This window comes from Megalobrama amblycephala, linkage group LG16 (genome assembly GCF_018812025.1).
Source record: "Megalobrama amblycephala isolate DHTTF-2021 linkage group LG16, ASM1881202v1, whole genome shotgun sequence".
NCBI lineage: Eukaryota > Metazoa > Chordata > Actinopteri > Cypriniformes > Xenocyprididae > Megalobrama > Megalobrama amblycephala.
Window position 1 is genome coordinate 1,732,448 of NC_063059.1, and position 26,883 is coordinate 1,759,330.

The 26,883-nt window shown below is 39.3% G+C and overlaps 2 protein-coding genes across 4 annotated transcripts in view; one reads left to right on the top strand and one right to left on the bottom strand.

Moving 5' to 3' along the window:
- Window positions 1–327: 327 nt before the first annotated feature.
- On the bottom strand, window positions 328–17,381 carry cux1b (cut-like homeobox 1b). 2 transcript variants are annotated; one of them, XM_048161172.1, is made up of 23 exons: window positions 17,107–17,381; window positions 15,424–15,534; window positions 14,927–14,974; window positions 14,706–14,784; window positions 14,111–14,248; window positions 12,573–12,696; window positions 11,772–11,848; window positions 11,604–11,670; window positions 11,384–11,432; window positions 11,161–11,253; window positions 9,861–10,049; window positions 9,447–9,505; window positions 8,375–8,423; window positions 8,211–8,307; window positions 7,645–7,772; window positions 4,626–4,689; window positions 4,324–4,436; window positions 4,128–4,244; window positions 3,577–3,660; window positions 3,439–3,495; window positions 1,083–1,163; window positions 916–980; window positions 328–800 (listed from the first exon to the last, which is right to left on the bottom strand). In XM_048161172.1, the coding sequence occupies exons 1-23, from the start codon at window positions 17,158–17,160 to the stop codon at window positions 749–751; spliced, it is 1,995 nt and encodes a 664-aa protein (XP_048017129.1). In that variant the 5' UTR covers window positions 17,161–17,381; the 3' UTR covers window positions 328–748. The 2 variants fall into 2 exon arrangements, with proteins under 2 accessions (XP_048017129.1, XP_048017128.1); XM_048161171.1 differs by having other exon boundaries at window positions 9,861–10,052; window positions 17,107–17,380.
- Window positions 17,382–17,772: 391 nt separating this feature from the next.
- srprb (SRP receptor subunit beta) overlaps window positions 17,773–26,883 on the top strand; it is a 69,289-nt gene continuing 60,178 nt past the window's right edge. Inside the window, exons 1-7 of one of the 2 annotated variants that reach the window (XM_048161200.1) lie at window positions 17,777–17,992; window positions 20,160–20,254; window positions 20,337–20,414; window positions 20,517–20,599; window positions 21,232–21,368; window positions 21,711–21,765; window positions 23,208–23,709. In XM_048161200.1, the coding sequence (XP_048017157.1) occupies window positions 17,851–17,992; window positions 20,160–20,254; window positions 20,337–20,414; window positions 20,517–20,599; window positions 21,232–21,368; window positions 21,711–21,765; window positions 23,208–23,418 (801 nt within the window). In that variant the 5' untranslated portion in view covers window positions 17,777–17,850 and the 3' untranslated portion in view covers window positions 23,419–23,709. Of the gene's footprint in view, window positions 17,993–20,159; window positions 20,255–20,336; window positions 20,415–20,516; window positions 20,600–21,231; window positions 21,369–21,710; window positions 21,766–23,207; window positions 23,710–26,883 lie in introns of those variants that run through there. The other variant, XM_048161201.1, reaches the window with a different exon arrangement.

Here is a 26,883-nt window from a genome sequence, read left to right on the forward strand (position 1 = left end):
CTAAATGCTGTTCTTTTGAACTTTCTATTCATCAAAATCATTTATCATAGATTCACAAAAATATTAAGCAGCAAAAAGTTTTTAACATTGATAATAACATGAACCGTTATTAATAACCAAGTAATAATAATTGAGCAGCAAATCATCATATCAGAATGATTTCTGAAGGATCATGTGACACTGAAGACTGGAGTAATGATGCTGAAAATTCAGCTTTGAATCACTGGATATAAATTACACTTTACTGTATATTCACATAGAAAACAGCTGATTTACACTGTATTTTACTGGGTTTACTGTATCTTTGATCAAATCAAGCAGAAGAGACATCTTTCAGAAGTTTATTAAAATCTGAATCTCATAATAAACAACCACACATTCATTCCCTGAAAGCTTTAATTTAACTGGAAGAGATGGTATCTAAAGTCCCATTAGCTGAAGATCTAAGATGAAGGGATACAGATGATTTGAAGTATTTTCATGATCTGTCACAAGATTAAATGAACCATTAGCACTGATGTTAGTCAAGGCGTTAGAATCATGTGCCAGAGCAACACTACAGATTGATTGTTTTTTTGTCATTCAAGCGAAACAGAGAAAGTGACCTGTGATAAAGTAACACCATCAAACCTCCTGTCAATGTAATAATGTTTAATCCGGTATATTCCCAATCTACCCTGGTCCCAATAGTTCAATGATAATCTACATGTCATAAATGTGAAGAGCGCTCTCTAGTGGACAGAAGCAGCTACTGCCACGTCTCTCCGTTCTCATGGAAGCGGTGCAGGTGGTCCGAGTACCTGCGGGAGGAAGCAGGGAGAGTGTGTGGATCAGAGACACATGCATCAAACACACACAGAGCCTCAGAATCACAGGCTCATTACATCAAATCCCACACTGGCTGGAAACACTCACTTCTTCGCACAAAACGCAGCACAGTCCCGGCCGATGCTCTCGCTCCAGGCGGCTTTATACAGCACCTGATCACACACACACACACACACACACACACACATATAAGACTTCAGAAGAGCTCAACATGAGCAGTAATGGACAGTTAAACAGAGGGTCACGTGACGCACCAGGAAGACGAGGCAGTGCAGCAGCAGCGTGTAGAAGAACGCCACAGTTCTGGCCGTCTTATTGGACAGGATCACACGACCCTGAAACAAACACCCGACATCAGCACAGCATCAGCACAGCATCAGCACAGCATCAGCACAGCAGGGGAAATGACCGAACATCAGATTCTGTCATCTTCAGCTCTCAGTGTTTTAATAGAATAATTACAATAGTAATATTTGTGGCTGTCACCATTTCTATGCTTTCAAAAGGTTAAACCATCTTTTCTTTTGATAGTTGCTCATTTTTTTCTTTCCTATGAACCCTTTTCAGTCGGTGATGATGCGTTTCCACAGATATCGACGTCACAAATACACACTGTAAATCCTAATGATCAAAATAATTAATTGGTTTGAGTAGGACAAACTTAAATTAAACAAATTAGTTCAGTTAATGAACTTTTATGAGTATTTAGCACTTTCTTTGTCTTTCGAGTTCACAGAACTGATATATTTTAAGTAAACTGAACTCATTTCATCTTATTTTAGACAAACTTAAGTTTAACTGAAACTGGGCTGGGACTTCTATTTCCCAGCATGCTTCACCCATGACACCTGAAAAGGAGAGTAAAGGTCTTTACACACTGAGTGTAATTTTCATGTGCGTTTTGTGTATTCAACATCCTAGAAATTCGTCACGCACAGAAACCTTGCACACTGAGTCCGATGCTTATTAATTAATCTGTTGGGAAAAATCCTCAAAACAATATGGAGTAATGGAGTCTTCAAGCAGTGAGGATGATTTTATTCTCCTCCCTCTTCTTAAAAAGAGAAAAAGAAAGGAAATATTGGATCTGAGATCCAATCCTGAGATTGCATAGAGAGGAAGGAGAGTTCAACCTCCTCATCAAGGAGCTGCGGGATTATCCCGAGCGATTCAGAGTTTACTTCAGGATGACAGTGGCTCAGTTTGATGCTTTGCTAGCGATACTGGAGCCACATTATTAAAAAGAAGACCACCAATATATATTATATATATATATATTCTGCACTTTGTTTGTCATACAGTACTTTGTGCTGCGAGACGAAGTGATCAACTTGTCAGACGCCGTTCTGGATTTTGGCGTTTGCTTGTACGGTGGCTCTGAATGGTCAAGTCACCTCTAAAATGCTTGCCAAGGATGTGAAAAATGCATAAAATTGAACCCGATCTGAATTTTTTTTTATGACAGATGAAGGTTTTGGGGCAGTTATTTTTTAACGTGTGAGAATTTCAGACTCAGTGTGCAAAGACCTTTAAAGCTAAAATTGAGTGTTATATAATTTTTTTTGTGTAAGATTAATGTTAAGTGGGAGATAATGTTTTGTTATGCTAATTTAGAAGAGTTTCTGTTAATGAGGGTTTTTGGAGAGTCATGGTGACAGTGGTGCATGAGCTTGGTTTGAGAGCAAGTGTGTTAAACGCTTTATATTGCTGCACTCATTCAGCAAATGCTATACCTTGCTATTGTTAACATGTTAGCAAATGATCAAGTTAGCATTTTCTGAATTAGCTTGTTATAGCTAGCTAGGTTTACACTAATAAAAATCTTTACATTGAGGTAACATGATAATTTTAATTTAAATGTGTGAATTAGTTTACTCAAATATTTAAGAACAATTAAAATGTATGAGTACAAAATAAAAATCTGCTAGTTCTGTTTACTTTAACTTATTCAGGTTTACAGTGCAGTAAATTTGATATATTCTAAATTTTTTTAAATTTGATGTATTTTTATAATGCTATAGTTTGATTTTTTGTAAGTTTGATGACTACTGCTGCTGAGAACCCTGGAAATGTGAAAAGACTCCATTGTGGCGTATATCCAAGTGACACAGGGACATAGGCGGGACTTGATTCTGTCCAGTGAGAACTGATTGGACCGTTGTATCATGATCATATGCTAATAAAGCGATGTGATGTCATGTGAGTGACAGGCTGCTGGAGGGGAGGGGCTACTGATTAAAGAATACGAGGACACATTAATTAAAATAACTTATGTGCACGAATAAATCCTTCATTATGAAACACTGCAATTTTCCATTAAAAAAATGAGCATACATTTTGATTTCACAGTGACTCTAAAGCTCCTCTTTTTATAAACTATAAATCTACATAAATTATTCGCAATTCATAAACTATTTTCTTTACAAATTTAGAAGATGTATGTTGTGTTTTCAGATGCAGGTTATAAGCGACTGAAACTGGCAGCGCTTGCAGAGATGATTGAGATGTTTCTGTGGAGCAGCACTGACTGCGAGGCACTGAAAACACACCGGATCATGAGTGTGAAAGATTCATGTGTGTGTGTGTGTGTGTGAGACGCTGGATACACACCAGACTGAGCGTGGCTTTGTCCCACGGGCTGAGGCTCTGATATCTCCTTTGACGCTCCTAAAGGAGTAAATCACATTAAAGTAGTATCAAAGTTGAATCAACAAAAACAAACACTTCAAAAACTGTTCACGTTCTCACCTTTTTGCTGAAGGAAGCGAAGGGATCAAGTCTCTCCTCATACTGAGACGAGTAACGCATCACTGTATCATCACTGTCTCCAGCCTAACACACACACACACACACACACACACACACACACACACACACACACACACACATATTGACTGTTTTTGCCAATGAAAGTATTTTTAAACTAAACCATAGCTGAACCGCTGTGCGTCTCTGCGGTGTTTCCCTGTTTCTGAATGAATCGGTTGAGTCAATGATTCAATGATCCATTCATAAACAGTCACTTGCTTCATGTCTGAATGAATCAGTCGTTTGAAGGAATCGGTTGAATGAATGATTCAATGACTCTCTAATTAAGACCGTGACTGGCCGCCACCAGTTGTAATTACAGTGTAAATGCATTCATGCCACCTTTGAGCTGCAATTACACAGCCAGTGTAAAGATAGGCCTACCTAAATGCCACTTCAGATGCAGCTTCTGTGCCACTTCTGCAGCGCAAAGATGGATGTTGTTAATTGGGATTTAATTGGATTAACAGCCCTACAGTGTCGGGACTTACTTTGGTAGGGTAGCTCTGCAGGAACTTGATCTTCTCGTACAGCTTGATGTTGTCGGCCCGCAGACTGTCCAGCTCGCTCTGAAGAGCCTGTAAGGTCTGCTGTAGGGAGCTGTTCGCCTGACGCACAACAACAACAACGGTCAGCCTCTTCCTCTGAGCGACAGGAACCAGTTAAAGTCACGTGATGTGTACTCACGGCCTCCAGCTCCTGGTTACGCAGGCGAAATCTCTCCCTCTGACTGGAGATGATGGACAGCAGAGAGTCCATCTGACCCTGAGGAAGATCCGTATGAGGAGAGCCGCCCGCACCTCAACACATAAACAACAGCGGAATGAACATCTCATGATCTGCTCAGCCGACAGTCACTCACATTACATCATTTAACAGACGCTTCATCCAAAGGGATTTACAAATGAGGAGTACAACAGAAGCAGTTAAACCATCAAGTCAATACGGAGTAGATGATGTGTAAAGTAACAGTCTGTGTTCATGTTTACCTGAGAACAGAGCTGTGGCCTCTTTAATGGGCTCAGGGACGATCACCGCGCTGCTGTCCGCACCCTAGACCACAAAAACAACAATCCATCACTTTCACAAATGATTACCATGTGACACGCATCAAGACGCTTTTATACTTGTGTGTAAACCTGTCATTTGGATGAGTTTAGCTGCCAGTTCAGATTTAATGGCTGAGCACCTGTCATATCTGTGAGCTTTTCTTCTTCCTCTGCCTCTCTAAACCTCTAACAACAACAACAGACGATCAAGAATCACCCTCAGCGTGTAAGACCGGCGTGGTGCAGCGTCAAAACACGGACCAAAATCATCGTTATAACTTACTACTGGCTCTTCAGTGTCCAGAAAACACCTGCTCGCCAATTAAGACTTCAACAGGAACTCTGTCATGCTCTTGGCAACAGTTAACCCTTAAATGCATACCTCGGGTCTTTAGTGACCCGGGACGTCATTCACTACCCTCCTCCTCGTTCATTTTTTAAAGTTAGTCATCAACCTTCTTGGTATTCCTCAATCAATTCATTATAAAGAATATAACAAGAAAAAAATCATAAAATTATAAAAGAATGCCTATTTTTGTATTCATTTTTTGTAAAAATTGTATGGGGTCGCTAACGACCCGAGGTGTGTATCAGTGTACATGTATTTTTTCTGCACAACAATAATTGAATCTTAGATGACGGAATAAGTGTGATTCACCTTTATTCCACAAGGTGGCAATGTCTGATACACAATGCTGAAGTGACGACTCATTCAGACAGAAAACGAAAGAATAAGCAAAACATGAAATGGCTCAGCGATTTACTGCAGAGCGAGTACTGAACGCAATCAAATATGACTGTAACTGTTACTGGATGGATCTGGTGAAGCTGTTAGCGATCGAAATATTGATTTTGAAGATGTTGAAAATTATATAGTTTTGAGAATACGTTTGAGATCGCGAATGGGCTCATATTCGTGACCTCAAACATAAAACTAGCCCATTATTTGCTGAATTTACTTGGAAATGAGCTCTGACGAGGACAGTGATGATGGCATAAAACATCTGCTCAAAATGAGCCCTTTCAAGCTCCAAAAGGTAACAAAATATGATTTATTTAATTCTTCTGTAATTGTTACTCTATCAGAGGAGTTTTATATTATCGCGACAGGTAGAGATCCTTCCGTGTTAGATATTGATCCGGGTCGATAAAGACCCGAATATGTAAGAATGATTGGCGAAACAGTCATGCATTTAAGGGTTAAAGGCAGTGGCTATAAAAATAGCATATTTTATAGCATATAACGATATGTTATTTACGCTAGATGAAAATAGCGATAGATTATTTTTACACCATGTAAAAGTATCAGTTCTTTGCAATAAGAGTAAACAGTAATTAGTTGCTATCTATACTTTATATTGGCAGATACTATTTGCACCTCAGTATTTTTGTACATTAACAGGATGCAATGATATCATAGAGTGTAAATGATTACATTTATTAAAATTATTAAATGGATGCTGCCTTATTGGGACAATAAAAACCCTCCCTACACCTTCATCTAATCCTAACCAATAAACACTTTTGATATTATTAAACACTCATTCGTTTCCACTTTTAGAACATCACAAATGTGAGCTCAGCAAAAGGTGGATTCGAACCCGCGTCGATTGCATTAAAAGCCAGGTTTGTGAGCGTACGCTGCACTCACACGGGGCGTCGGCGCTAACACTTCTCATTTACTTTGGCAGAGCATGACATCACCCATTCAAACTGAATTGTGGGTTCAGGTGCATCGCTTGCAGCACAAGTTGAAAATTTCTCAACTTTTCAAGGGCCAACGCAGGCGTCAGCCAATCAGATCGCCTTATGCAAATACCCTAGAGCAGTCGCTAGCCAACTGCATTCATGCAACACCGGACAGTAATGTGATTGGCTGTTGTCGCTATGATGGTCGCGCCAGCACAAGCTTCAGACACGCCCTCTGTCAAGTGTTGGCGGCAATGCAGCGTAAAGCCCTTTTCACACAGGACGCGACAACGGCACCACTGCACTATGAGACCCATTTATTTCAATGGCTTGCGCCGTGTGAGGACGGTTAATTCAATGGCCCAACCAGACACTGGTGGGTGGAGCTAGTGTAAAGAGTGTTTGCCAACAAGGGACGCTATTAGCACTTAGTGTAAATAGACACTTCGAAAATGAATATAACATTTTCGAAGTGGGTCTGTAAGATTTTTTTTGAAAGAAGTCTCTTCTGCTCACCAGTGCTGCATTTATTTGATAAAAACACTGTAAAAATTGTGAAATATTATTATAATGTAAATCAGCTGTTTTCTATGTGAATATATAGTAAAGTGTAATTTATTCCTGTGATCAAAGCTGAATTTTCAGCATCATTACTCCAGTCTTCAGTGTCACATGATCCTTCAGAAATCATTCTAATATGATGATTTGCTGCTCAAGAAACATTTATGATTATTATCAGTGATGTGCTGCTCCATTTTGTTTTTGTGGAAAAAAACAAGGATTTTTCCTTGTTTTTTTCGTATTTTGACTACACCTGTCTTTTTTCTTACGCACCTATCTATGGCCTACAGGTGGGCGATGCTAATTGATCTTTTTTTTTTGTGTGTGGAAACACTGATACATTTTTTCCCCCTGGATTCTTTGATGATTTTCTTCACTATCACTTATGATCAGTTTAATGCATCCCCGATCATTAAAAGTATAAAAATAAATAAATCTTTCCGACCCCAAACTTTTGAACAGTAGTGTATATACCATTTCCACATTTAATGTCATAAATTGTTTTATTCACCAGTATTTTTTAGGGCTGTGTTAATTTCTGCATCTAATATAGACTGTTTAGCATGTCATAAATAATCCAACATGTACTTCCTGAGCATACTGCTAATGTTTTCCCCTACTTCCTGTGGCTGCCATTAAATACTCAGTGTGAATATATTGTGTCTAATTGATCTGTGATCAATCTGAAGCTGGTGTGCTGCTGTCTGACCTCAGCGTCGGGCCGGGACATCGTCTGGATGGTGCTGAGATCCTGCTCCAGTTTGAGGATGAGATCTTTCTGATCAGCACTGGTCTTCACTGCTGCAGAGAACTCCATCTGTAGAGACGCATACCGGCCTACACACACACACACACACACACACACACACACACACACACACACACACACACACACACACACACACACACACACACACACACACACACACACACGCCTTTAGCCAAGAAGATCAACCTTCACAAGACTTTAACCTTTGAATATTTAGTTTTCAAAACTTCTGGTCCATCTTCAATGCTTCAGTTCTCCCGTATCATCAGCCAAAACCATTGTCTAACCTTTTCAATGAACTATTAACCCTAACAGTTTGAACGCTTCAGTCTTGTACAGCATGTTGACTTTCCCATGCATAAAAACTAATTATTTACTGTTTAGGGCCATTAAATGCTATAAATGATGGCTTTTATATAATGCTGAACGGATATAACTACTAGATATACTCTGTATATCCTGGTATTTGCTCTTTTTGACTGAAAACAGTGTGTTTCCAGACTCACCGCTCAGCTCAGTGTTAGCGATGCGCAGAGACGCGTTCTCAGACTGCAGGCCGCGGTTCTTCTCCAGCAGCAACACCTCCAGCGGCTTACAGGAATCCTGTGACAGACCTTCACATCAACACCTTCAACAACACACTGATAACACACCAAAGCCTGCTGCTTACCTGCGCTGTGGCGCTGTCACACGGCCCAAACTCCATCGACTTCAGGATGCTGTCAATAACAATCAGAGCCAATCAGTAAGAGGCGTCCAGGAACCAATCAGATCTGGTCTTTCTGACAGACTTACTTCAGATTAAATATTTGAACGTAATGTTCATGTAATTTATTTCTGTGATCAAATCTGAATTTTCAGCATCATTACTCCAGTCTTCAGTGTCACATAATCCTTCAGAAATCATTCTAATATGATGATTTATTATCAATCTTGGAAACAGTCGTGCTGCTTAATATTTTTTATAACCTGTGAGAACAACATTTATTAAAAATATAAAATCTTTTCTAATAATTAATGTCTTTACTATCACTTTTTTTAATCAATCTAACATATCCGTGCTGAATAAAAGTATTCCTTTAAAAAAAAAGCAAGAAAAAAAAAAAAAAAATGTAAACGATAGTGTATATTGTTACAAAAGATTTATATTTTGAATAAATGCTGCTCTTTTTAACTTTTTATTCATCAAAGAATCCTGAAAAAAGCATCACAGGTCATGAAAAAATATTTAGCAGTATAAACATTAAACATTGGTAATAAATCATCATATTAGAATGATTTCTGAAGGATCATGTGACACTGAAGACTGGAGTAATGATGCTGAAAATTCAGCTTTGATCACAGGAATAAATTATAGTTTACTATATATTCACATAGAAAACAACTGATTTACATTTCACAATATTACTGTTTTTACTGTATTTTTGATCAAATAAATTCAGGCTTGATGAGCAAAAGAGACTTCTTTCAAAAACATTAAAAATAGTGATGTGTCCAAACTTTTGACTGGTACTGTATATATAGTGACAAAACATGATGTTAGTTTTTGTAGTGGGTCCTAATGAAACGCTGAAAACACCACATGACACGCTGCTCCACCGACCGACAGTTGTGCAGATATGTCTTTAACTGAGGTTTACACATCAAAAACTGGAGCAGATAAATTGATTAAAATGGCCAATAATGTTTGTCAAGGTCAAGTGTGAGTTCTTCAAAGGCCGTCAGGAGCGACGGACTCTCACCTCAGCTCTTTCTTCACCTCCTCATAGTCTGCCTGCGTCTGCAGCTTCTCCTCCAGTTTCTGAAAGAATGAACAGACCGTGATGAAAAGTGCAGCACTGGAGCTCAATCACACACACGGCTGCTGAAGTGAACGATCAGACCATCTGACGCATAGTGGCTCGCCAATAAGTGACGTCCAGGAGTTTATCCGGAAACAACAGCAACATTTCTGACAGTTTTAATTGTTCTTGTTGATCATGATCTGTGTTAGCCCAGCATGACCTCTGGAAACCACTGCCTTAAACTGATCCTTGCAGAACTGGTCACACGTCTTTATATGTCTTCAGAATTGTAACGCAGCTTACAGTGACACTTCTGTGTGTGTGTGAATGTCAGGAACAGTGTATAGAGAGTGTTTGAGTGTGTTTGTGCACCTGGAGCGCAGTGGTCTTGTCCTGGAGCTGCTGCTGCAGTCGGCTGCTGTGTGTGTCGGATCTCTCTCGGAGCGAGGACAGGCTGGCCTGCAGCCTCTGAACATCCTCCACCAGCTGCAGCATCTCACGCTCCTTCGCACTGAGCTCCGCCTCCAGACTGGAGCGCGGCACCAGCTCCGCACACTCGTCCTGCTGAACACACACACACACACACACACACACACACACATGAATGAATGAGGTGAACGTGACCAACACTGACTCAATATTTTCTTTCCGTAGTATTCCTAACTTGAATACTACTGTTAGTGTCAATAAACCGTTTATTCGTTCTACTGTAATTAATAATCCCACTCCTATGTTTATAATTAGCTTGTTTGTTCTTATTTTTTAACCGACTGTCTTCAATAAGCTTGAGAAACTTTTACTTGTATTAGTTAGGCGAGTATGAGTTCAGGGTTAATGCACATTTTTTTAAGTAAAATTTAAAGGGATAGTTCACCCAAAAATGAAAAATTGATGTTTATCTGCTTACCCCCAGAGCATCCAAGATGTAGGTGACTTTGTTTCTTGAACACAAATGATGATTTTTAACTCCAACCGTTGCCGTCTGTCAGTCGTATAATGCATGTCAATGGGAACTTCGTCTATAAGAGTCAAAAAAACACGACAGACAAATCCAAATTAAACCCCGCGGCTCGTGACGACACATTGATGTCCGAAGACACGAAACGATCGGTTTGTGCGAGAAACCGAACAGTGTTTTTATCATTTTTTACCTCTGAAACACCACTATGTCCAACTGCGTTCAGCATTCGTTTAGTGAGGTCTGATCTCTGACAGCGGAAGTGATGTCTGACACTCATTGAAGTATATGCGCGAGACATCACTGCCGCTGTCAGAGCGCGATCAGACCTCAGTAAACGAGTGCTGAACGGAGTTGGACATAGTGGTGTATTAGAGGTAAAAATAATATAAATACTGTTCAGTTTCTTGCACAAACCGATCGTTTCATGTTTTAGCACACCAAAGTGTCGTCACGAGCCGCAGGGTTTAATTTGGATTTGTCTGTGCATGTTTTTTGACTCTTATTGATTGTGTTCCCATTCACTCCCATTATAAGACTGACAGACGGCAGCGGTTGCAGTTAAAAATCATCATTTGCGTTCGACTGAAGAAACAAAGACACCTACATCTTGGATGCGCTGGGGGTAAGCAGATAAACATCAAATTTTAATTTTTGGGTGAACTATCCCTCTAATGTCAAGGAAGCATGTTGAGGAGTGGTGTATTCTGGTACCGTGTATGTCGTCGTGTCCATGCGTGTCGGCGCCTGTGCTGATCGGAGCTGCTCTCTCAGAGCTTCAGCTTCCCTCTCAGCAGCGTCTGCTCTCTGCAGGAAAACACCATCAGCTGGGTTAACAACTCCACCAGCTGCTCTCAGAGACGAATGTATGAATCATCTTCAATACACGTATCACCAGAACGAGGAAAAACATGCATGTCTGTCACAACGGCTGTACCTGATTGGCTCGCTCCAGATCCGTCATCACCATGTCAATCTCATCAGCCCTGGGAGACAAACACAACCAGCATTACCTCTCTATTGCAACATGTGCTTTAATGTGTCTGTTTTAATGTAGCACACGCTCTGAAACATCTGCTAATATATGCTGAGGATCTGATTCCTCTGTGAACAGTGTCTCCAACAGCTGATCTTCACTGTTTTAAGAACACACTTACTTTGCAGTCGACTCTTCGTCATATTTGGCCTTCAGATCAAAAAGCTCCGTCTGAGTTCGCTCAAGTGCTGCAGAGACACACAAATACATCATATAATGATCTATATAACATATAATATTAATAATCACCAGCGCGCTCACACACAGAGACACTGAGTGACTGCAGTACCTGTCTGCAGACTTTGGGCTTTGAGTTCAGCTTCCTGTAGTTTAGACACCAGAGACTCATGTGACTCCTGGAACTTCCTGTTAGAACACAACCAGAGTTGAGGCAGGTACATTTTTTTTATCCGATATGAAGACATAAACTACGACTGAAACACATTTACTGAATAAATTCCTCGATGCGCAACAATAAACTCATGTGGCTTTTCCTCATCGGAGGCTTTGATTGGATGACTGGACTAACCAGTGGACCAATCGCATCACAGCATCTCAAATGTTGGTTTGGTGGTTCTGAAAGTCAGTCATCAGAATGATTTGGTTTAATTCACACAATTGAGTTCCCAAACACCAGCATCCGAACGCAAGATCACATGACAGCGTTTGTGTTTCATCTGACGCTCTGAGAGTAATTCATTTATGATGGAGGAATAAAGAGACACTACTGATATTTTGCACCAATTTCTCAAGTGACAATTTGGTTCTCTTGAACACATGGGATGGAAACGCTGCTTTATTCAGTGTTTTATGTCATATTTTGTGCACAAGTTAAATTCACAACTTTGGATGGAAACACAGCTAATGAGAGGAGGGTTTGACTGAGTTTGATCAGAGCTAGAGTTAAATATTTAAATAAAGACTTTAATAAGTAGTTCATGATGTGGACAAACTGCTGAGTGGCAGAACAGAGATAACAGATCATTTCATGGCTGTTGTTGGAGTGTGTGACTGCTCTGATGACAGTAAAGCGCTGTGTGAAGTACAGACCGCCTCACACTCGATCAGATGGAGCATGATGGGAACTGACCTCTCTTTCTCTGTGTAGTCTTTATGGATCTGTTGCTGTTTCTCCAGGGCCAGATTCTCCGCCTGGTTCCTCACGCTCTGCTCATATTCTCTGATCTTCTCCTTCAGTGTTTTAATGGTGACCTCTGAAAACACACGGCAAATATTAACCGCACTATTCAAGCTCTCAGGACACATACACACACACACACACTCCTCTGATCACGTCTGATTCTCAGCCAGACCGAGGCCGTTGTGAATGTGAACTGTCGCAGTGTTACTTCATGGCTCTGGTGTGATGATCATGTGACTGCGTAACCAGTCGAAAAAGAAAACGCAGTCCAAACACTGTGTTTGTGTAGACAGTACTGTCACTTCTGCGTTTACAGTACAGGAAGTGATGCTTGTGTCCCGCAGCCCTCATACACTGCAGTTCAACAGAGACCGACACACAGCTTAACATATTTAGACAGTAATGATAGCGCTGTAACTTTAATGCATTTTTACTTTTTTTTTTTAATTTTGGGAATAGAAAACAAGAGTATGAATTATATTAGTTGGCTTAATTTGTTTAGTAAATGTTTCCTTTAGATATTTTTATTCTTAAAATCATCATAAAAATCAAAATAGACAATTCTTGTATTTGTCATGTATTTGTCATATTGCAGTGTTTATTCTAAATGATTTATTGGTTTTAAATTTATGTTCCTCGTAATCTTGAATCAGAATATCTTCTCCTCCCTCTTGCAGCATCTCTTCTCTTCTCTGATGACGAGGGCGGGGCAACCTGTCACTCACATGAGATCCACCAATAGCAAACCACAACCATACAACCATCCAATCAATTCCCCACAGACAAAATCAAGCCCCTCCCTACATTTGTTCTTGTTCCAGAAGCCGTTTCACTCTGATATACGTCACAATAGGGAAGAAATTACCAGGAAAACTTCAGTTTCATGACGAGTTTAAAATTTCTGGGCATTTCCGGTGAACTGTTTGAGTCGCTGTACATCGACTCAAAACCATCAATGGTTGACTTTTTAATGCTGTATTTATATTTTACTGCAGTTATCACACTTGCCTAATTTGCCAATAAACCAGTTTTATTGATTGCAATAAAGACGAAGCTAACTGAAACGTTGGGATAAGAAACGCTGTGTCTGTAATTAGACACACAACATTTTTCCAGCACTTCAAATGTTATTTTAATGTGATGACCACAAACATTATTTGTTCATCCTTCTGAGATTGTCCCCATTTGTAAAACTGAATGTTTCAAGATGTAGAAAATCCAACATTTGATAGAAAACACTTATATTTAATAAAAAAAAAAAAAAAGACATTAATTAAGACTATAACCAGCAGATGGCGGCAGAGGAGCATTTATTTGTGCAAATATTAGCCATTTCCTCAGTTTCGCTTTTGAATAAATATTAAACATAAAATCACTAGGTTTAAAAATACATTTTGTCAAGATGAAGTGTGAAGTACTCATAAAATCTCATGAAAAACAATAACTTCTCTTGCGAATGAAAGCGATCACCATGCTCTGTGTCTCACCTTGGTTCTTGACCTCAGCAAACTCTTTGTTGTATTCCTCGAGCGTCTCGCGCAGCTTCTGGTTCTCCGTGTCTATGTCATGCATCCTCTGAACCTTCTGATGCAGCTGCTGCGACAGCTCCAACACCGGCACCGGATCTACACACACACAGTTTTTAGTTTTTTCCTCATGTAACAAGATAAAATACTAGAGTTTGTTGAATTACATGCCAGATACAGTTTATTGTGTAACTAAAATACTTATGATGACCAGATGAAGAAAGATTTAATCCATAACGTGGGCCTTCTACTTATATAAACAAACCTGAAATAAACCAGGACTCTTATTTTGAAATGTCTATGCTTTCCTGTCACCGGCTGCTCATTCAGACAGATAAAACATGCACTCTAACAGCCATCTGCATCATATTACAATACAATATAAACAGCGTACACACAGTACATGCCGTCATAATCATCAACAGCAGATCAAAATCAACTGCTCCGCATAAACATACGATACTCACTGATTCTGAGTATCTTTATTATTACTACCTGCTATTATTGCAATATGAAGAGAAATATTTGAGGATTTTGATGTTTTAATCAGACGTACCCGGCACATCAATCAGCCGTTTGTAGACGTTCAGAAAGGCCGTCTCCGACTCTTTACTCCTCTTACTCAACGCATCGATCTAAAAGAGACAAAGATGAGAAAATATCATCCACACAGAATGACAGCACCGACAGCACCCGAGTGCACCTCATACACGTTCATACAGGCTTGTTTTATGGTTCAGAAGCGTGACATTTCACGAATGAGATCCAGACGCTCACCTCAGCCTGGAAGCTCTTCAGCAGCGGAGACACCAGCTTCCTCAGATCCTGCATCAGATACACATGAAGAACACAAAGACTGGGATTTAGTCAGGAAGAAGAAGCTTCAGTACCAAACACTTCAATAAGAAGCGCACAGATAGCCCAAGATGTCCATCTTCCTGTTGGCTGAGCACTAAGCCTGTCATGACAATATATGGACGTGATTTCAATCCCTTTGCTGACCTCTAAATTACCAATTGTCTAATGAATCCCTACATTTGGTGATCAAAGATGAGTTTTAAGGGATAAAATGATTGACTACAAGAGGTCTTTGAGTGACTATATTCTGATTATAAACTAAGTGCTTGATCAGCGGATTGCACGGATCCTAGTTGTTGACTAGACGGTAAATGGAAAGGTTTGTGAATAATCCTTTAATTTAGTCTCTGTCAGCATCATGGCCTAATGAAAGAGGGCTCGCGACAGACACCTGAATGAATGCATCTGATGCAAACCTCTGGCGTGTTCTTCTTGAACTCGCGGCTCTGCTCGATGAGTTTTTTCCTGGACTGCTCACTGTCGTCCTGTCGGCTGGCCAGGAGCGTAGCGGTGCCGTCCAGCTCTCTCTGAAACACACACAGACCCAGTCAACACAGCGCTTCACAATCACATCAGCTGATGCCACTGCTCTCACATTTACTGCATTTCACTGTTTTTATTCATTCTGAGGAACACTGAATCTGTTTTTGTGCAAGTGAGATGAGTAAATCATGCTCACATTAAAGGGTTAGTTCACCCAAAAATGAAAATTCTGTCATTAATTACTCTCCCTCATGTCGTTCCACACCCGTAAAACCTTCATTCATCTTCAGAACACAAATTAAGATATTTTTGATGAAATCCAATGGTTCAGTGAGGCCTCCATAGCCAGCAATGACATTTCCTCTCTCAAGATCCATTAATGTACTAAAAACATATTTAAATCAGTTCATGTGAGTACAGTGGTTCAATATTAATATTATAAAGTGACGAGAATATTTTTGGAGCGCCAAAAAAACTAAATGACGACTTATTTAGTGATGGCCAATTTCAAAACACTGCTTCAGGAAGCTTCAGAGCGCTATGAATCAGCGTGTCGAATCAGCGGTTTGGAGTGCCAAAGTCACGTGATTTCAGCCGTTTGGCGGTTTGACACGCGATCCGAATCATGATTCGACACAAAAGATTCATAACGCTCCGAAGCTTCCTGAAGCAGTGTTTTGAAATCGGCCATCACTAAATAAGTTGTTATTTTGTTTTTTTTGGCGCACCAAAAATATTCTCGTCACTTTATAATATTAATATTGAACCACTGTACTCACATGAACTGATTTAAATATGTTTTTAGTACATTAATGGATCTTGAGAGAGGAAATGTCATTGCTGGCTATGCAGGCCTCAGTGAGCCATCGGATTTCATCAAAAATATCTTAATTTGTGTTCTGAACATGAATGAAGGTCTTACGGGTGTGGAACGACATGAGGGTGAGTAATAAATGACATTATTTTCATTTTTGGGTGAACTAACCCTTTAAGTCTAGAACTACAATAACATCATGTTCACACACAGCTGTCAGTCAATAAATGGAAAACAAAGTAACTTGGGTTACTTATTTGAAAAAGTAACTCATATGTGTGTTGTAAATGTAAAAGTAATGAGTTACTTTACTAGTTACTGAAAAAGTAACTTATAGTAACTCACGTTACTTGTACTGCGTTACCCCAACACTGCATACAGCTCTAAAACACACAACTGCCTATGATTTTCATACCATATCCATATGTAATCCAATCACAATTTGAATAAAAGGTTCTTTAATCATTCTAAGAGGAACAACTACATACACACATCAAAGTTTTAGGAGTGAAACTGCATTTAAATATGACAAAATTATAGTTAGTCTCTTTCAGCACAGAAGAACTAAGTTATTGGTTATTAATCTGGTAAATTATTGAGATCTGACATCTTTAAACCAGATGACTCGTACTGTAAAAAACAATGTTCAGCATTAAAGGAAGGTTGATGTGTTTATGTTTCTTTAAGTGACACTTTTGAGGATGTTTACACCCGAGCCGATGATCGATGATTAGTGACCGATCAGTCGGTCCAGCAGCCGGACACACATGAACACATGAACATGAGACAGAGATCCACTGACCTGCAGCTGCTGCAAGTCGAAGCGCCTCCAGTACTGACACATCGACGCCGCCATCTTCAGCTCTCACAACAACAACACGACACGACTGCAGAGCGGCTGTTTCTCCCGGACACGCGCGGCTCGTGCGCGGCTCTGTCAGCAAGCGGCGCTCGGCAGCTCAGAGGATCCGCTTCTCCAGAGTCATATTCAAATCTCACAGCGTTTGTGTATTTATAAAATCATGTACTCACATTGAAATCAAACACATGAAAGAGTTGGTGCCAGACAGGCAAATGAAAACACCTAAATTAAATGACTGAAAGGAACCATCAATGAATCATTTCAAACACTGTGATTGGCTAATCCCGGTCAGCGCTGAGAAAAGTAACATTCGTCACGTCAAACTAACAATAATAATAATAATAATAATAACAACGACAGTTTAATAGACACTAAATTAAAATAACACATGAGGCAATACAATATAGAAATCATCATTTAACTGTTTTGTAAATGACAAATTATTATGACACATTTAATGCTAAAACTTATATGGTCAGCTGATGAACGAACCTACTATGGTAAAGGATCAGCTCATTAATATTAACTAATATCCGTAACACTCCGGGCCAGTCATGGCAGCGCATATTTATTAATATTCATGAGGAAAGCCGTCGCCATAGTAGAAAGCGCTATTTCGCTAAAGTTAGTACACGTGTCATTCACTTCCGCTGTCTTGTGTTCGCTTCCCATGTGCAGACAGACATGGACGAGAAGATCCATTTAGATTTAGAGGATTTCTCCTCGGAGCCGTTTCTGGAGACTTTCATTAAGGAGATCCAGAAGGAAGAGGCGGTTTTTCTCATCGGGATATTTGTGGCTTTATTGCTCGTGATTCTCACTGTCGGTAAGAAACAGCAGCTTTATATGGCCTCAGTGAAGACTGGAAAGACAACTGAAACATTATAATTAGTAGTAGAAGTATTACTAGTATTTATTCTTTTGCACAAGCACATTAGATGTTTCACAAAATTATTGGATTTAAGATCAAATAACAATAAACCAGGAGATATTTTCAGTTTCACAACAGATGGTTTGATCTGATCTCACTATCTTCAGTCAGTGGGAAAACACACCAAAACAGGCAGTTTGTTAAGATGATCCTGTGGAAGGTGATGTTATATTAGTGCAGTGATGATGATGATGATGATGTCAGTGGGCGGGTCAGGGCTGATGATGCTTTTTTTTAAATTAAAGGTGTAGTAAGCGATTACTGAGAAAAGCTGTTGAAATTTTAAAATCAGCTAAACAAACACGCCCCCCATCCAAAAAGATCACACCCCTCTCTTGATAGCTCCGCCCCCAATTTAACAGGCTGCGGTCCACTCCAAGGCTGCATCCTAGGTAGCTGACTTGCTGCCCTATCAGGCAATGACTTGTAAGGCCATGTTTGTGCATGAAGGCACCTCATGAAACTGATTTCGGACAGATTTCTGAGGCAGCGTAACAGTTTAATGATCTACCGCAAAATAGCGCGAGCTTTGGTGAGAACTAAACACATATTTAATTACTACTGTAGTAATTTCTCGCTAGAAATGACCTCAAAAGTGGACAATGTTGGTCAAAAACGTACATTTACTCACAAACTGGCCAGCAAACACAACTTCCGGAAACCATCTTTATTTTTTTAGCTCAACTGTCACAGAATGGAAAGCACAGGATTGTGGGATATCAAAGGCAGCTAAGGATACATCTATGCTGCCTTCAAAAATTGATCTGAGGAAGGTAATGACACAGGAAGTGAAGCTAACTTTGGATTCGGAAATGCCTTGATGCCTACCTTGGAATGTGTCCTCCGAAGGCAGCATTTTCCAGTTTTCGGACGCAGCTCAAATTGTAATGCCCTTCACTCACTAACTTCCCTCCATCTCGTGGACTGGGATGTGTGTCATTGCTTACGTTGCATGAGTGCCCACTACTGGCAGAACTCGTACATAAGGTTTAAATGAAACGCACTAAGACCTAAGATCACTTGGAATTCACTATGGATCTGATTTATTATTTAAACCCCATTTTTACTTATTTGTTTAAATCACCATTCTATATGCATATAAGTTGTTAGAGAAAATGTATAAAATCCTGTAGGTGTATGAGCGGTTGGAGAAAAATAAAATTACACAATCAAAAAAGAGATCAATATTATAAACTTTTACTGTGAACATAAGGTAGCTACAAGTATTATGCGAATTAATCTCAACGTAATACATTATACACTATTATGTGATTTAATTCTCAAATATTTAATATATCATACACTTAAGCGAGATCTGCTGTGACATCACAATCAAGTTGAATTGTGGGATATAGAGCTGCTTGAAGTGTACATCAGAGTAGACTCGCTCCCTTGGTCAAAATCGAGGGGATGAGGGTCTGTCTACGAAGTGGAACGCACTTCAAAATGGCGGCAGGGATTCCCAGAGGGGAAGTGCTTAGGGAAGTTCGCGAGTGCATGTCTAAAAGCGGAGTGGAGCGCAGCCATCAGGTGTATTCGACATCGGCTGTCGAACACATGCCGTCAACGCTGTCTCAAGTCAGACAAAATTTCTTACTGGCATGCACTGCTTCAAGTCAGCCGCCGATCGGTCTGTGTAGCGCTGCATCAAGTCGAACAAGCCTATAAACACGCTATGCAACACATGGAACCTCCCCCCTCATGAGTGGACACGCCCCTTACTGCTGATTGGCTCCAAGTTTGTTTTGTTGCTCAGCGTTTCTCAGAAATCACTTTAAGTGCCAGTCACTTTACAAACAATGAACATCACAATAGTAATTTCCAACATATAGTATAAAAACAAATATAGACTTCCAGAGCTGATGATGCTGTCAGTCGGTAAGCAGGTAACGGTGGATGACGTAAGCATTGATCCTGATGTATTCATCTCTATGAAGGTATAAAAACCAGATAACTAGTTGTTTTGGTGGCTTGACCTCTGGTACCTGATGACACGGTTCAGAGAACTTCACATCCACAATCCAGGCTGCTTCCATGTTATTACTTTCCTCTGACATTTCAGTTTTCTTTGGGAATTTTTGGGGCTCCAGTAAGGCGAGGAATGCCGTGCTGCTGCTGGGACTGTGTGACTCCGGGAAAACTCTCCTGTTCTCTCGAGTGAGTAACACCGGCTCCGTTTTCAGCAAAGGATTGTATACTTTCTTACTCTTCCACAACACAAACATCAGTGTTTCTCCAGTTGTTACTAGGGAAGTTTGTCAGAACTCAGACGTCCATCACGGAGAGCAGCGCCACATACAAGAGCAAGAGTGACCGAGTAAGTTAATAAGATGTAATACATCACTCTGTGCATTTGATGTCATTAAAGCTGAAATAAGACTGAACGTTCAATGGTTTAACAGTGTTTTTGATATTGCAGGGCAGCAGTTGGACTCTTATTGATGTTCCTGGTCATGAAAGTTTAAGAGTTCAGATTGTGGAGAAGTACAAGGCCGTGGCTCGGTGAGTGATGAAGATGAAGATGAGGGTGTTAAAGGGACAGTTCACCCAAAAATGAAAATTATCCCTTGATTTACTCACCCTCAAGCCATCCTAGGTGTATATGACTATCTTCTTTCAGACGAACACAAATAGAGTTATATTAATAAATATCCTGACTCTTCCAAGCTTTATAATAGAAGTGAATGGGGGTTGAGATTTTGAAGCCCAAAAAAGCACATCCATCCATCATAAAAATAATCCATATGGCTCCAGGGGGTTAATAAAGGCCTTCTGAAGCAGAGCGATGCGTTTTGTAAGACAAATATCCATATTTATTACTTTATAAACTATGATAACTGGCTTCCGGCAGACGAAATCGATCAAAAGAGTAAATTCTGACGTGATGTTTTAAGGATAGTTTGGGTAAACTATCCCTTTAAGGCCTGTTCACACCCAAAGAAACTTTTGAAGCAATGCGGGAACATTCACATGATAACGGTCCAGCTTTATCTATATGGAAAACAGTCAGCGTTTGGTCATGTTTCTGTTCGTCTCTCTTGTAAGACGGTGGACGAGAGACTGCGGATGTCTTCACACCCTCCCTGTTCCGGCACTTCATGTAAGGGATAATCCATGTCCATGTTGTGTTGCAGAGCCGTAGTGTTTGTGGTGGACAGCAGCGTCTTCCAGAAGGACGTCAGAGATGTGGCCGAGTTTCTCTACTCCATCCTCACAGACAGCATTGTGGCTAAAAATGCCCCAGCACTCGTGGTCGCCTGCAACAAACAAGGTGATTGGTGAATTCAGCATTCGACAGTAAATCCAAGCCAAGATGCTTTAACATGCAGTGTATCCCGGCCTATGAAATAAACACACCAAAGAGAAAACACAGAACATCACTAGCTCTGATTTTACAAAGACACGGGCTTGTTTAATATCTTCAGATAGTGGTGTTCAGAGATCAGAATCACTAACGATTAAAGAAAAAAAATATATTTTCTTTAATACATATTTGCATAGTGATCCATTAAAATGCATTTCAGTTTTCAAAAAAATATATGAATAGTGTAGATTTCAGATGTCTGGAGTACATGTTTATCTTTTTCTGTTTTTTTTTTTTTTTTTTCTGCAGATGTCTCTATGGCAAAATCAGCCAAATTAATTCAGCAGCAGTTGGAGAAGGAGTTGTGAGTATAATCGTGTTAAATGTTAGGGTGCTTAAAAGCATAGTTCACCCAAAAATGAACATGATCCCATGATTTACTCATACTCAAGCCATCCTAGGTGTATATGATCTTTTTTCAGGCAAACACAATAAGACTTATATTTAAAGGTGCCCTAGAACCCTTTTTCCCTGAATGTATTTGTATTTAAAAAGTGTATTTAGATGCCACTTATAGTACATTTGAACCCATAGTGTACTACAAGTGATAACTAAATATATTTTTTAAATGCAGAGATAGTATATTAAAAGCACATTTTAGTTCATATTTCATGGCGTGTCTCAAAATAGCACAGTTGAGTACAAATACAATTTGTATAACACTAATAACATTGCCATTTTGCCAACGAATATAACTTTAGTTGAATTCTACTATACTATATTGTCATAACGTAATGTAACAGTTGGCTTTTACACACACAAGATGTTCTGTGCAATTTCATACTGACAGGGTTTGAAATGAAGACCTGTAAAATGTGGGTATAAGCCAACTGGAGGGTAACGATGTCAAATCAATACGCTAGGAAATTTGGCAGGTTACGTTTCACAAATTATGTTCACTCAGTATGCTAGCGAAGTTTATGTAATCTGCGCAGCTTTAGCGCACATACTCAACTCATAAGTCAATATGAATATTAAATATAGCTATAATATAAATATAGTTTGTTTGTTTGTTTTTTGGGGGGGGGGTATGGGATGTCTCGCATCTTTCTCACCTTTTTCACCCCTGATGTGTTTGCATCCCTGTTATTTGGATGTTTACATTTGATTCTGAATGAGTTTTGATAGTAGCCTATGCTGTGGCTAACGGGGCTAAAGCTAACATTACACACTGTTGGAGAGATTTATAAAGAATGAAGTTGTGTTTATGAATTATACAGACTGCAAGTGTTTAAAAATGAAAATAGCGACGGCTCTCTTGTCTCCGTGAATACAGTAAGAAACGATGGTAACTTTAACCTCATTTAACAGTACATTAGCAACATGCTAACAAAACATTTAGAAAGACAGTTTACAAATATCACTAAAAATATCATGTTATCATGGATCATGTCAGTTATTATCGCTCCATCTGCCATTTTTCGCTGTTGTTCTTGCTTGCTTACCTAGTCTGATGATTCAGCTGTTATGTTGAGATTCGCCTGTTCTTCAGAGGTCTTTTAAACAAATGAGATTTATATAAGGAGGAGGAAACAATGGAGTTTGAGACTCACTGTATGTCATTTCCATGTACTGAACTCTTGTTATTCAACTACGCCGAGGTAAATTCAATTTTTGATTCTAGGGCACCTTATTTAAAAAATTCTGGCTCTTCATAATGGCAGTGAATGGGGCTCAAGATTTCACTGTGAAACAGTTGATGTCAGATGTGTTTCTGTTCATGTCCTGATTGTCTGTTCTCCACAGGAACACTCTGAGATTGACTCGATCCGCGGCGCTCTCCGCTCAGGACGGGCCCGTCGGTGGCTCGGTGTATCTGGGTAAGAGAGGCAAAGACTTCGAGTTCTCCCAGCTGCCGGGTCGCGTGGAGTTCATCGAGTGCAGTGCCCGAGGAAGCAAAGCTGAAGATGGAGACGCTGACATCGACGCTCTGGAGAAGAGCCTGGCCAAACTCTGAAGATCTCAAACTCGATTATCATGAACTTGTGATGTGGAGCAGACTTTTGTCCATTATTGTTGTACCGGTGCAGCGGTGTACATCATGTCCAAACAGATACAGCACATTGTGTTCGAGCAGAATCAATGTATAATGCATGATACATGCTTTTCCTTGTCATAGTGTTTTCAGTTTTCACTCCAGAGCTCTTCTAGAACTGGTCGAGATTTTACTTTTTATTCAGCTGAGTTGTGTTTTGATTTGCTAGAGGCAAGTGAGGATGTGAATGATATTAAAGATGGCTTATGACAACTTGTTTTTCATGCTGCTGCTCCAAAGGCTTCAATTTAATAAGTGGTTAAACAGTTCCCATATTCCAGTAAAGCCCTGGGTATACTTTGTTTTTTTTTACGTGTACACTAATGTATGCGCACAGTAGAACACACAGACATGCCTTGGAAAGTATATTTCATTTGACTAGTACGAGTACACAGGCGTTTGACGCATGCTTTGAGCAATCTCTCACCTCGAGTTACAGCACATATAAACTTCTTTGTATTCTTTCATGCTAGAGTTGTACAAATTAGGGAACTTTCTAACCTCTTCACACAATCTCTCGTCAATCTAGGCACATGAAAAAGGTCAATGAACAACATAAATGAATTGTGTGGCACAAACTCTTCATTCAACAGAATCTCTGCTTGGAGATGATTACCTCTGTAATTTTGGCCAAATTAAAGATACATTGTGTAAGAATCTGTATATGTGGTGCATGCAGAATTGAGCAGGTCAACAAACCCTGTCCTCAGGTTAAAGAAAACTCAGGAATGTTTTGGATGGTGATCTCTCAATTTAATGTTATTAAACACGTTTAAAGGTGAATCTAGTTTTAAGGGAAAGGGAATCTAATGTGCATTCTAAAAAAAAAAAAAATTGATAATGTATTTAGAGTACATAATATTGACTCATCGCTTTACGTAAACAGGTTGAAATGTGTTTATCATTTTATATAACTTTTTGTTTCAAGAATGTTGCCATGTAGACATTGGAGTTAAAATAACATGTTGTATTCTAATATTAGAATTCTGCTTTTTAAAGAAGAATGTAAAGAGTATCAATGAGTTGACCTCCCCCTCCTCAACCTGTTGCATCACATGAGGTTTAGATGCAGCATGATCCTGAAAATTAAAAATCGCAATTTTTTATTAAACAGAGATGCAATTCTCCCACAATTCTGAATAGACAACAAAATACCATAATTTACTAGATGCTCTGACAAAATGTTAGTTGCTGCAGTGAATTAAAAAATATTTAATTCAAATGATTTTTTTTTCAATGACTCACTAATAAAGTCTTCACATGTTATATTACTGAATGAATCAGTACTTTTAAACAAATCTCTTGAATGAATTATTTAATTTCAAGTACATTTTTTCAGTCGCTTCTCGCCACCTAGTGGCATAATATTGTAATGGATTCAGTCTTGATTTAAAGAGAAGTTTTTTGGAAGTGATTTACTCTATTTTGATCACTACCATCAGTGTTTATATCCAAACTATACACTTTTATCCCAGTACTTATTTTATCATTTGAATTATTGTAACAGAAATAATGATAGTCTACTGCTGAAAAGTCTGTTTCATACCTAAACATGGCAACTGCTCTCTGTGGTTCAGCGGCATCTGAATGTTCACACTTCAGCACATATGTGACCAGTCACGGAAAGTAGGGACACAAGTCGGTTCTGGGGCATTTTGAGTTATTCACAGATTCTGAAAGTGTAGTCTCCAAGCTTTCCAACGATGTGTAACACATGGAAATCTGATAATATTTGGAGAAGTTGTGGCCATTTGAAGGTAGGCACTCAAGAAAGCTCTATAGGGAGAAAAACGCCTCTAAAGTTGCAGTTCTCGCCTGTTCTCACCTGCTGGGAGTGACAATAGGGCTCATTTACATCTCATTTAGATAAACCATACCCCCTGTAAAGCTGCATGGACCGCATACTATTAATAATAAAGGATAATGTGCATTGTAAATGTCAGTAATTTATCTTTTTTGACTTTTATCAAAAATGATTTAGATGCTGAAATATGTGAGTTTTATCTCACCTGAGAACACAAAAGAATCACATAATAATGACCTGAAATGACTTGCATAATAATGAGGCCTTTCAGTCAGGTAGGCTGTGAAAAAACCCTCTGTGATGGTGTATATCAAACATACAGAAAAAAACAGCAATACTGTAAAATATAATTACAATTTAAAATAATGGTATTATATACTTTAAAATATAGCCTAATGTATTTATGTGATGCAAAGTGTCTGAACAATGTTACCTCTATGGTATTTCATATAGGCTTTTAGCTTAAAAGCATGTACATTTGGAGAAATATTGAAGGATTCTCATATGTTTGTCAATTTTCTATACAGAGAAGTAATATTTCTTCAATATTTTTTATCACTATGAGCGCTGGTGTTTTCAAATCATACTTGCAGCCGGAGGGCGCTCTGTACAGTTTTAGTCCACAAATGCCAATGCTAAAGAAGAATAGGCAATCCAGGAACTAACTGAACTAACAGAGGCCAGAGATCGCTAACTATGGCTATTCAAAACACTTTTCAAGAAAATAAATACACGATTGAAACGATGTCTGCATGTATTGACTGAATTTGCGTCTGAATAGCGCTGACTCCGTGGGCGTGGCCGCATTAGCGGATAATGAGCTGAATCACAGACTTCTGACATGGCTCTCTTTTCATACAGATTATATAAACACAGAAGGTTTGTTTTCGATTTGACTTACATGATTTAAAACCTGACATCTTAACGTTTTTTTAGACATAAGTTTAATTTTTCTGTGATTAGTATTCAATAAGTTACAGTTCATTTTCTGAGAACTATCAGATTGGACTTTGTTCAGAGGGAGACGAGAGATCACGCATCATGTTAGTTTTCTTTATTTTTCAAAAAGCACAACATTTTGTTTTTACTCTGAGTGTACACAAATAAAAGAAGACATTCTATAGTTTAAATTGATATATTACTTATGTCTCTATGATAAAAAATGACAGAGTATTTTAAGTCTGCTTTGCTGCAATGTGAAAAAAATCCTGCAAAATGCGCCGGCGCGTTACCCGACTCCAGAGAGGTAATGTCTTATTATGCCGCTTTCATCGTCGCTCAGATCATCTTCAGAATCAGTGAGCGCTTGTTCATAAGCATCCGGCTTGTCGAAGAAGTACTTCAAAACATTTTCGGTGTAACGGCCACGGTTCTTCATTGAATTTTGATATCAGCTAGAGCCGGCCAGAGTGCTGCATAGTAAGTAGCCACGCTTCCCAGTATGGAAATACACACAGACAATGACACGCCCCTACTGCGTGCTAGAATCTCCGAAAAACAAGCCGATTTCAACCTCAAAATGTACGCTTTTAAATATACCAATACTGCTATCTCAAACACGGAAAGGCTTCTTCATGATCTCA

Bases quoted from the DNA above. Each gene is read 5' to 3' on its own strand.
- cux1b (XM_048161171.1), bottom strand. From the start codon at position 17,160: ATGGCGGCGTCGATGTGTCAGTACTGGAGGCGCTTCGACTTGCAGCAG. The intron at 11,254-11,383 runs GTACAGCCGTTG...GTTTTCCTGCAG, and splicing joins ATCTGGAGCGAGCCAATCAG to AGAGCAGACGCTGCTGAGAG. The intron at 1,164-3,438 runs GTGTGTATCCAG...TGTTTGTTTCAG, and splicing joins ACAAAGCCACGCTCAGTCTG to GGTCGTGTGATCCTGTCCAA.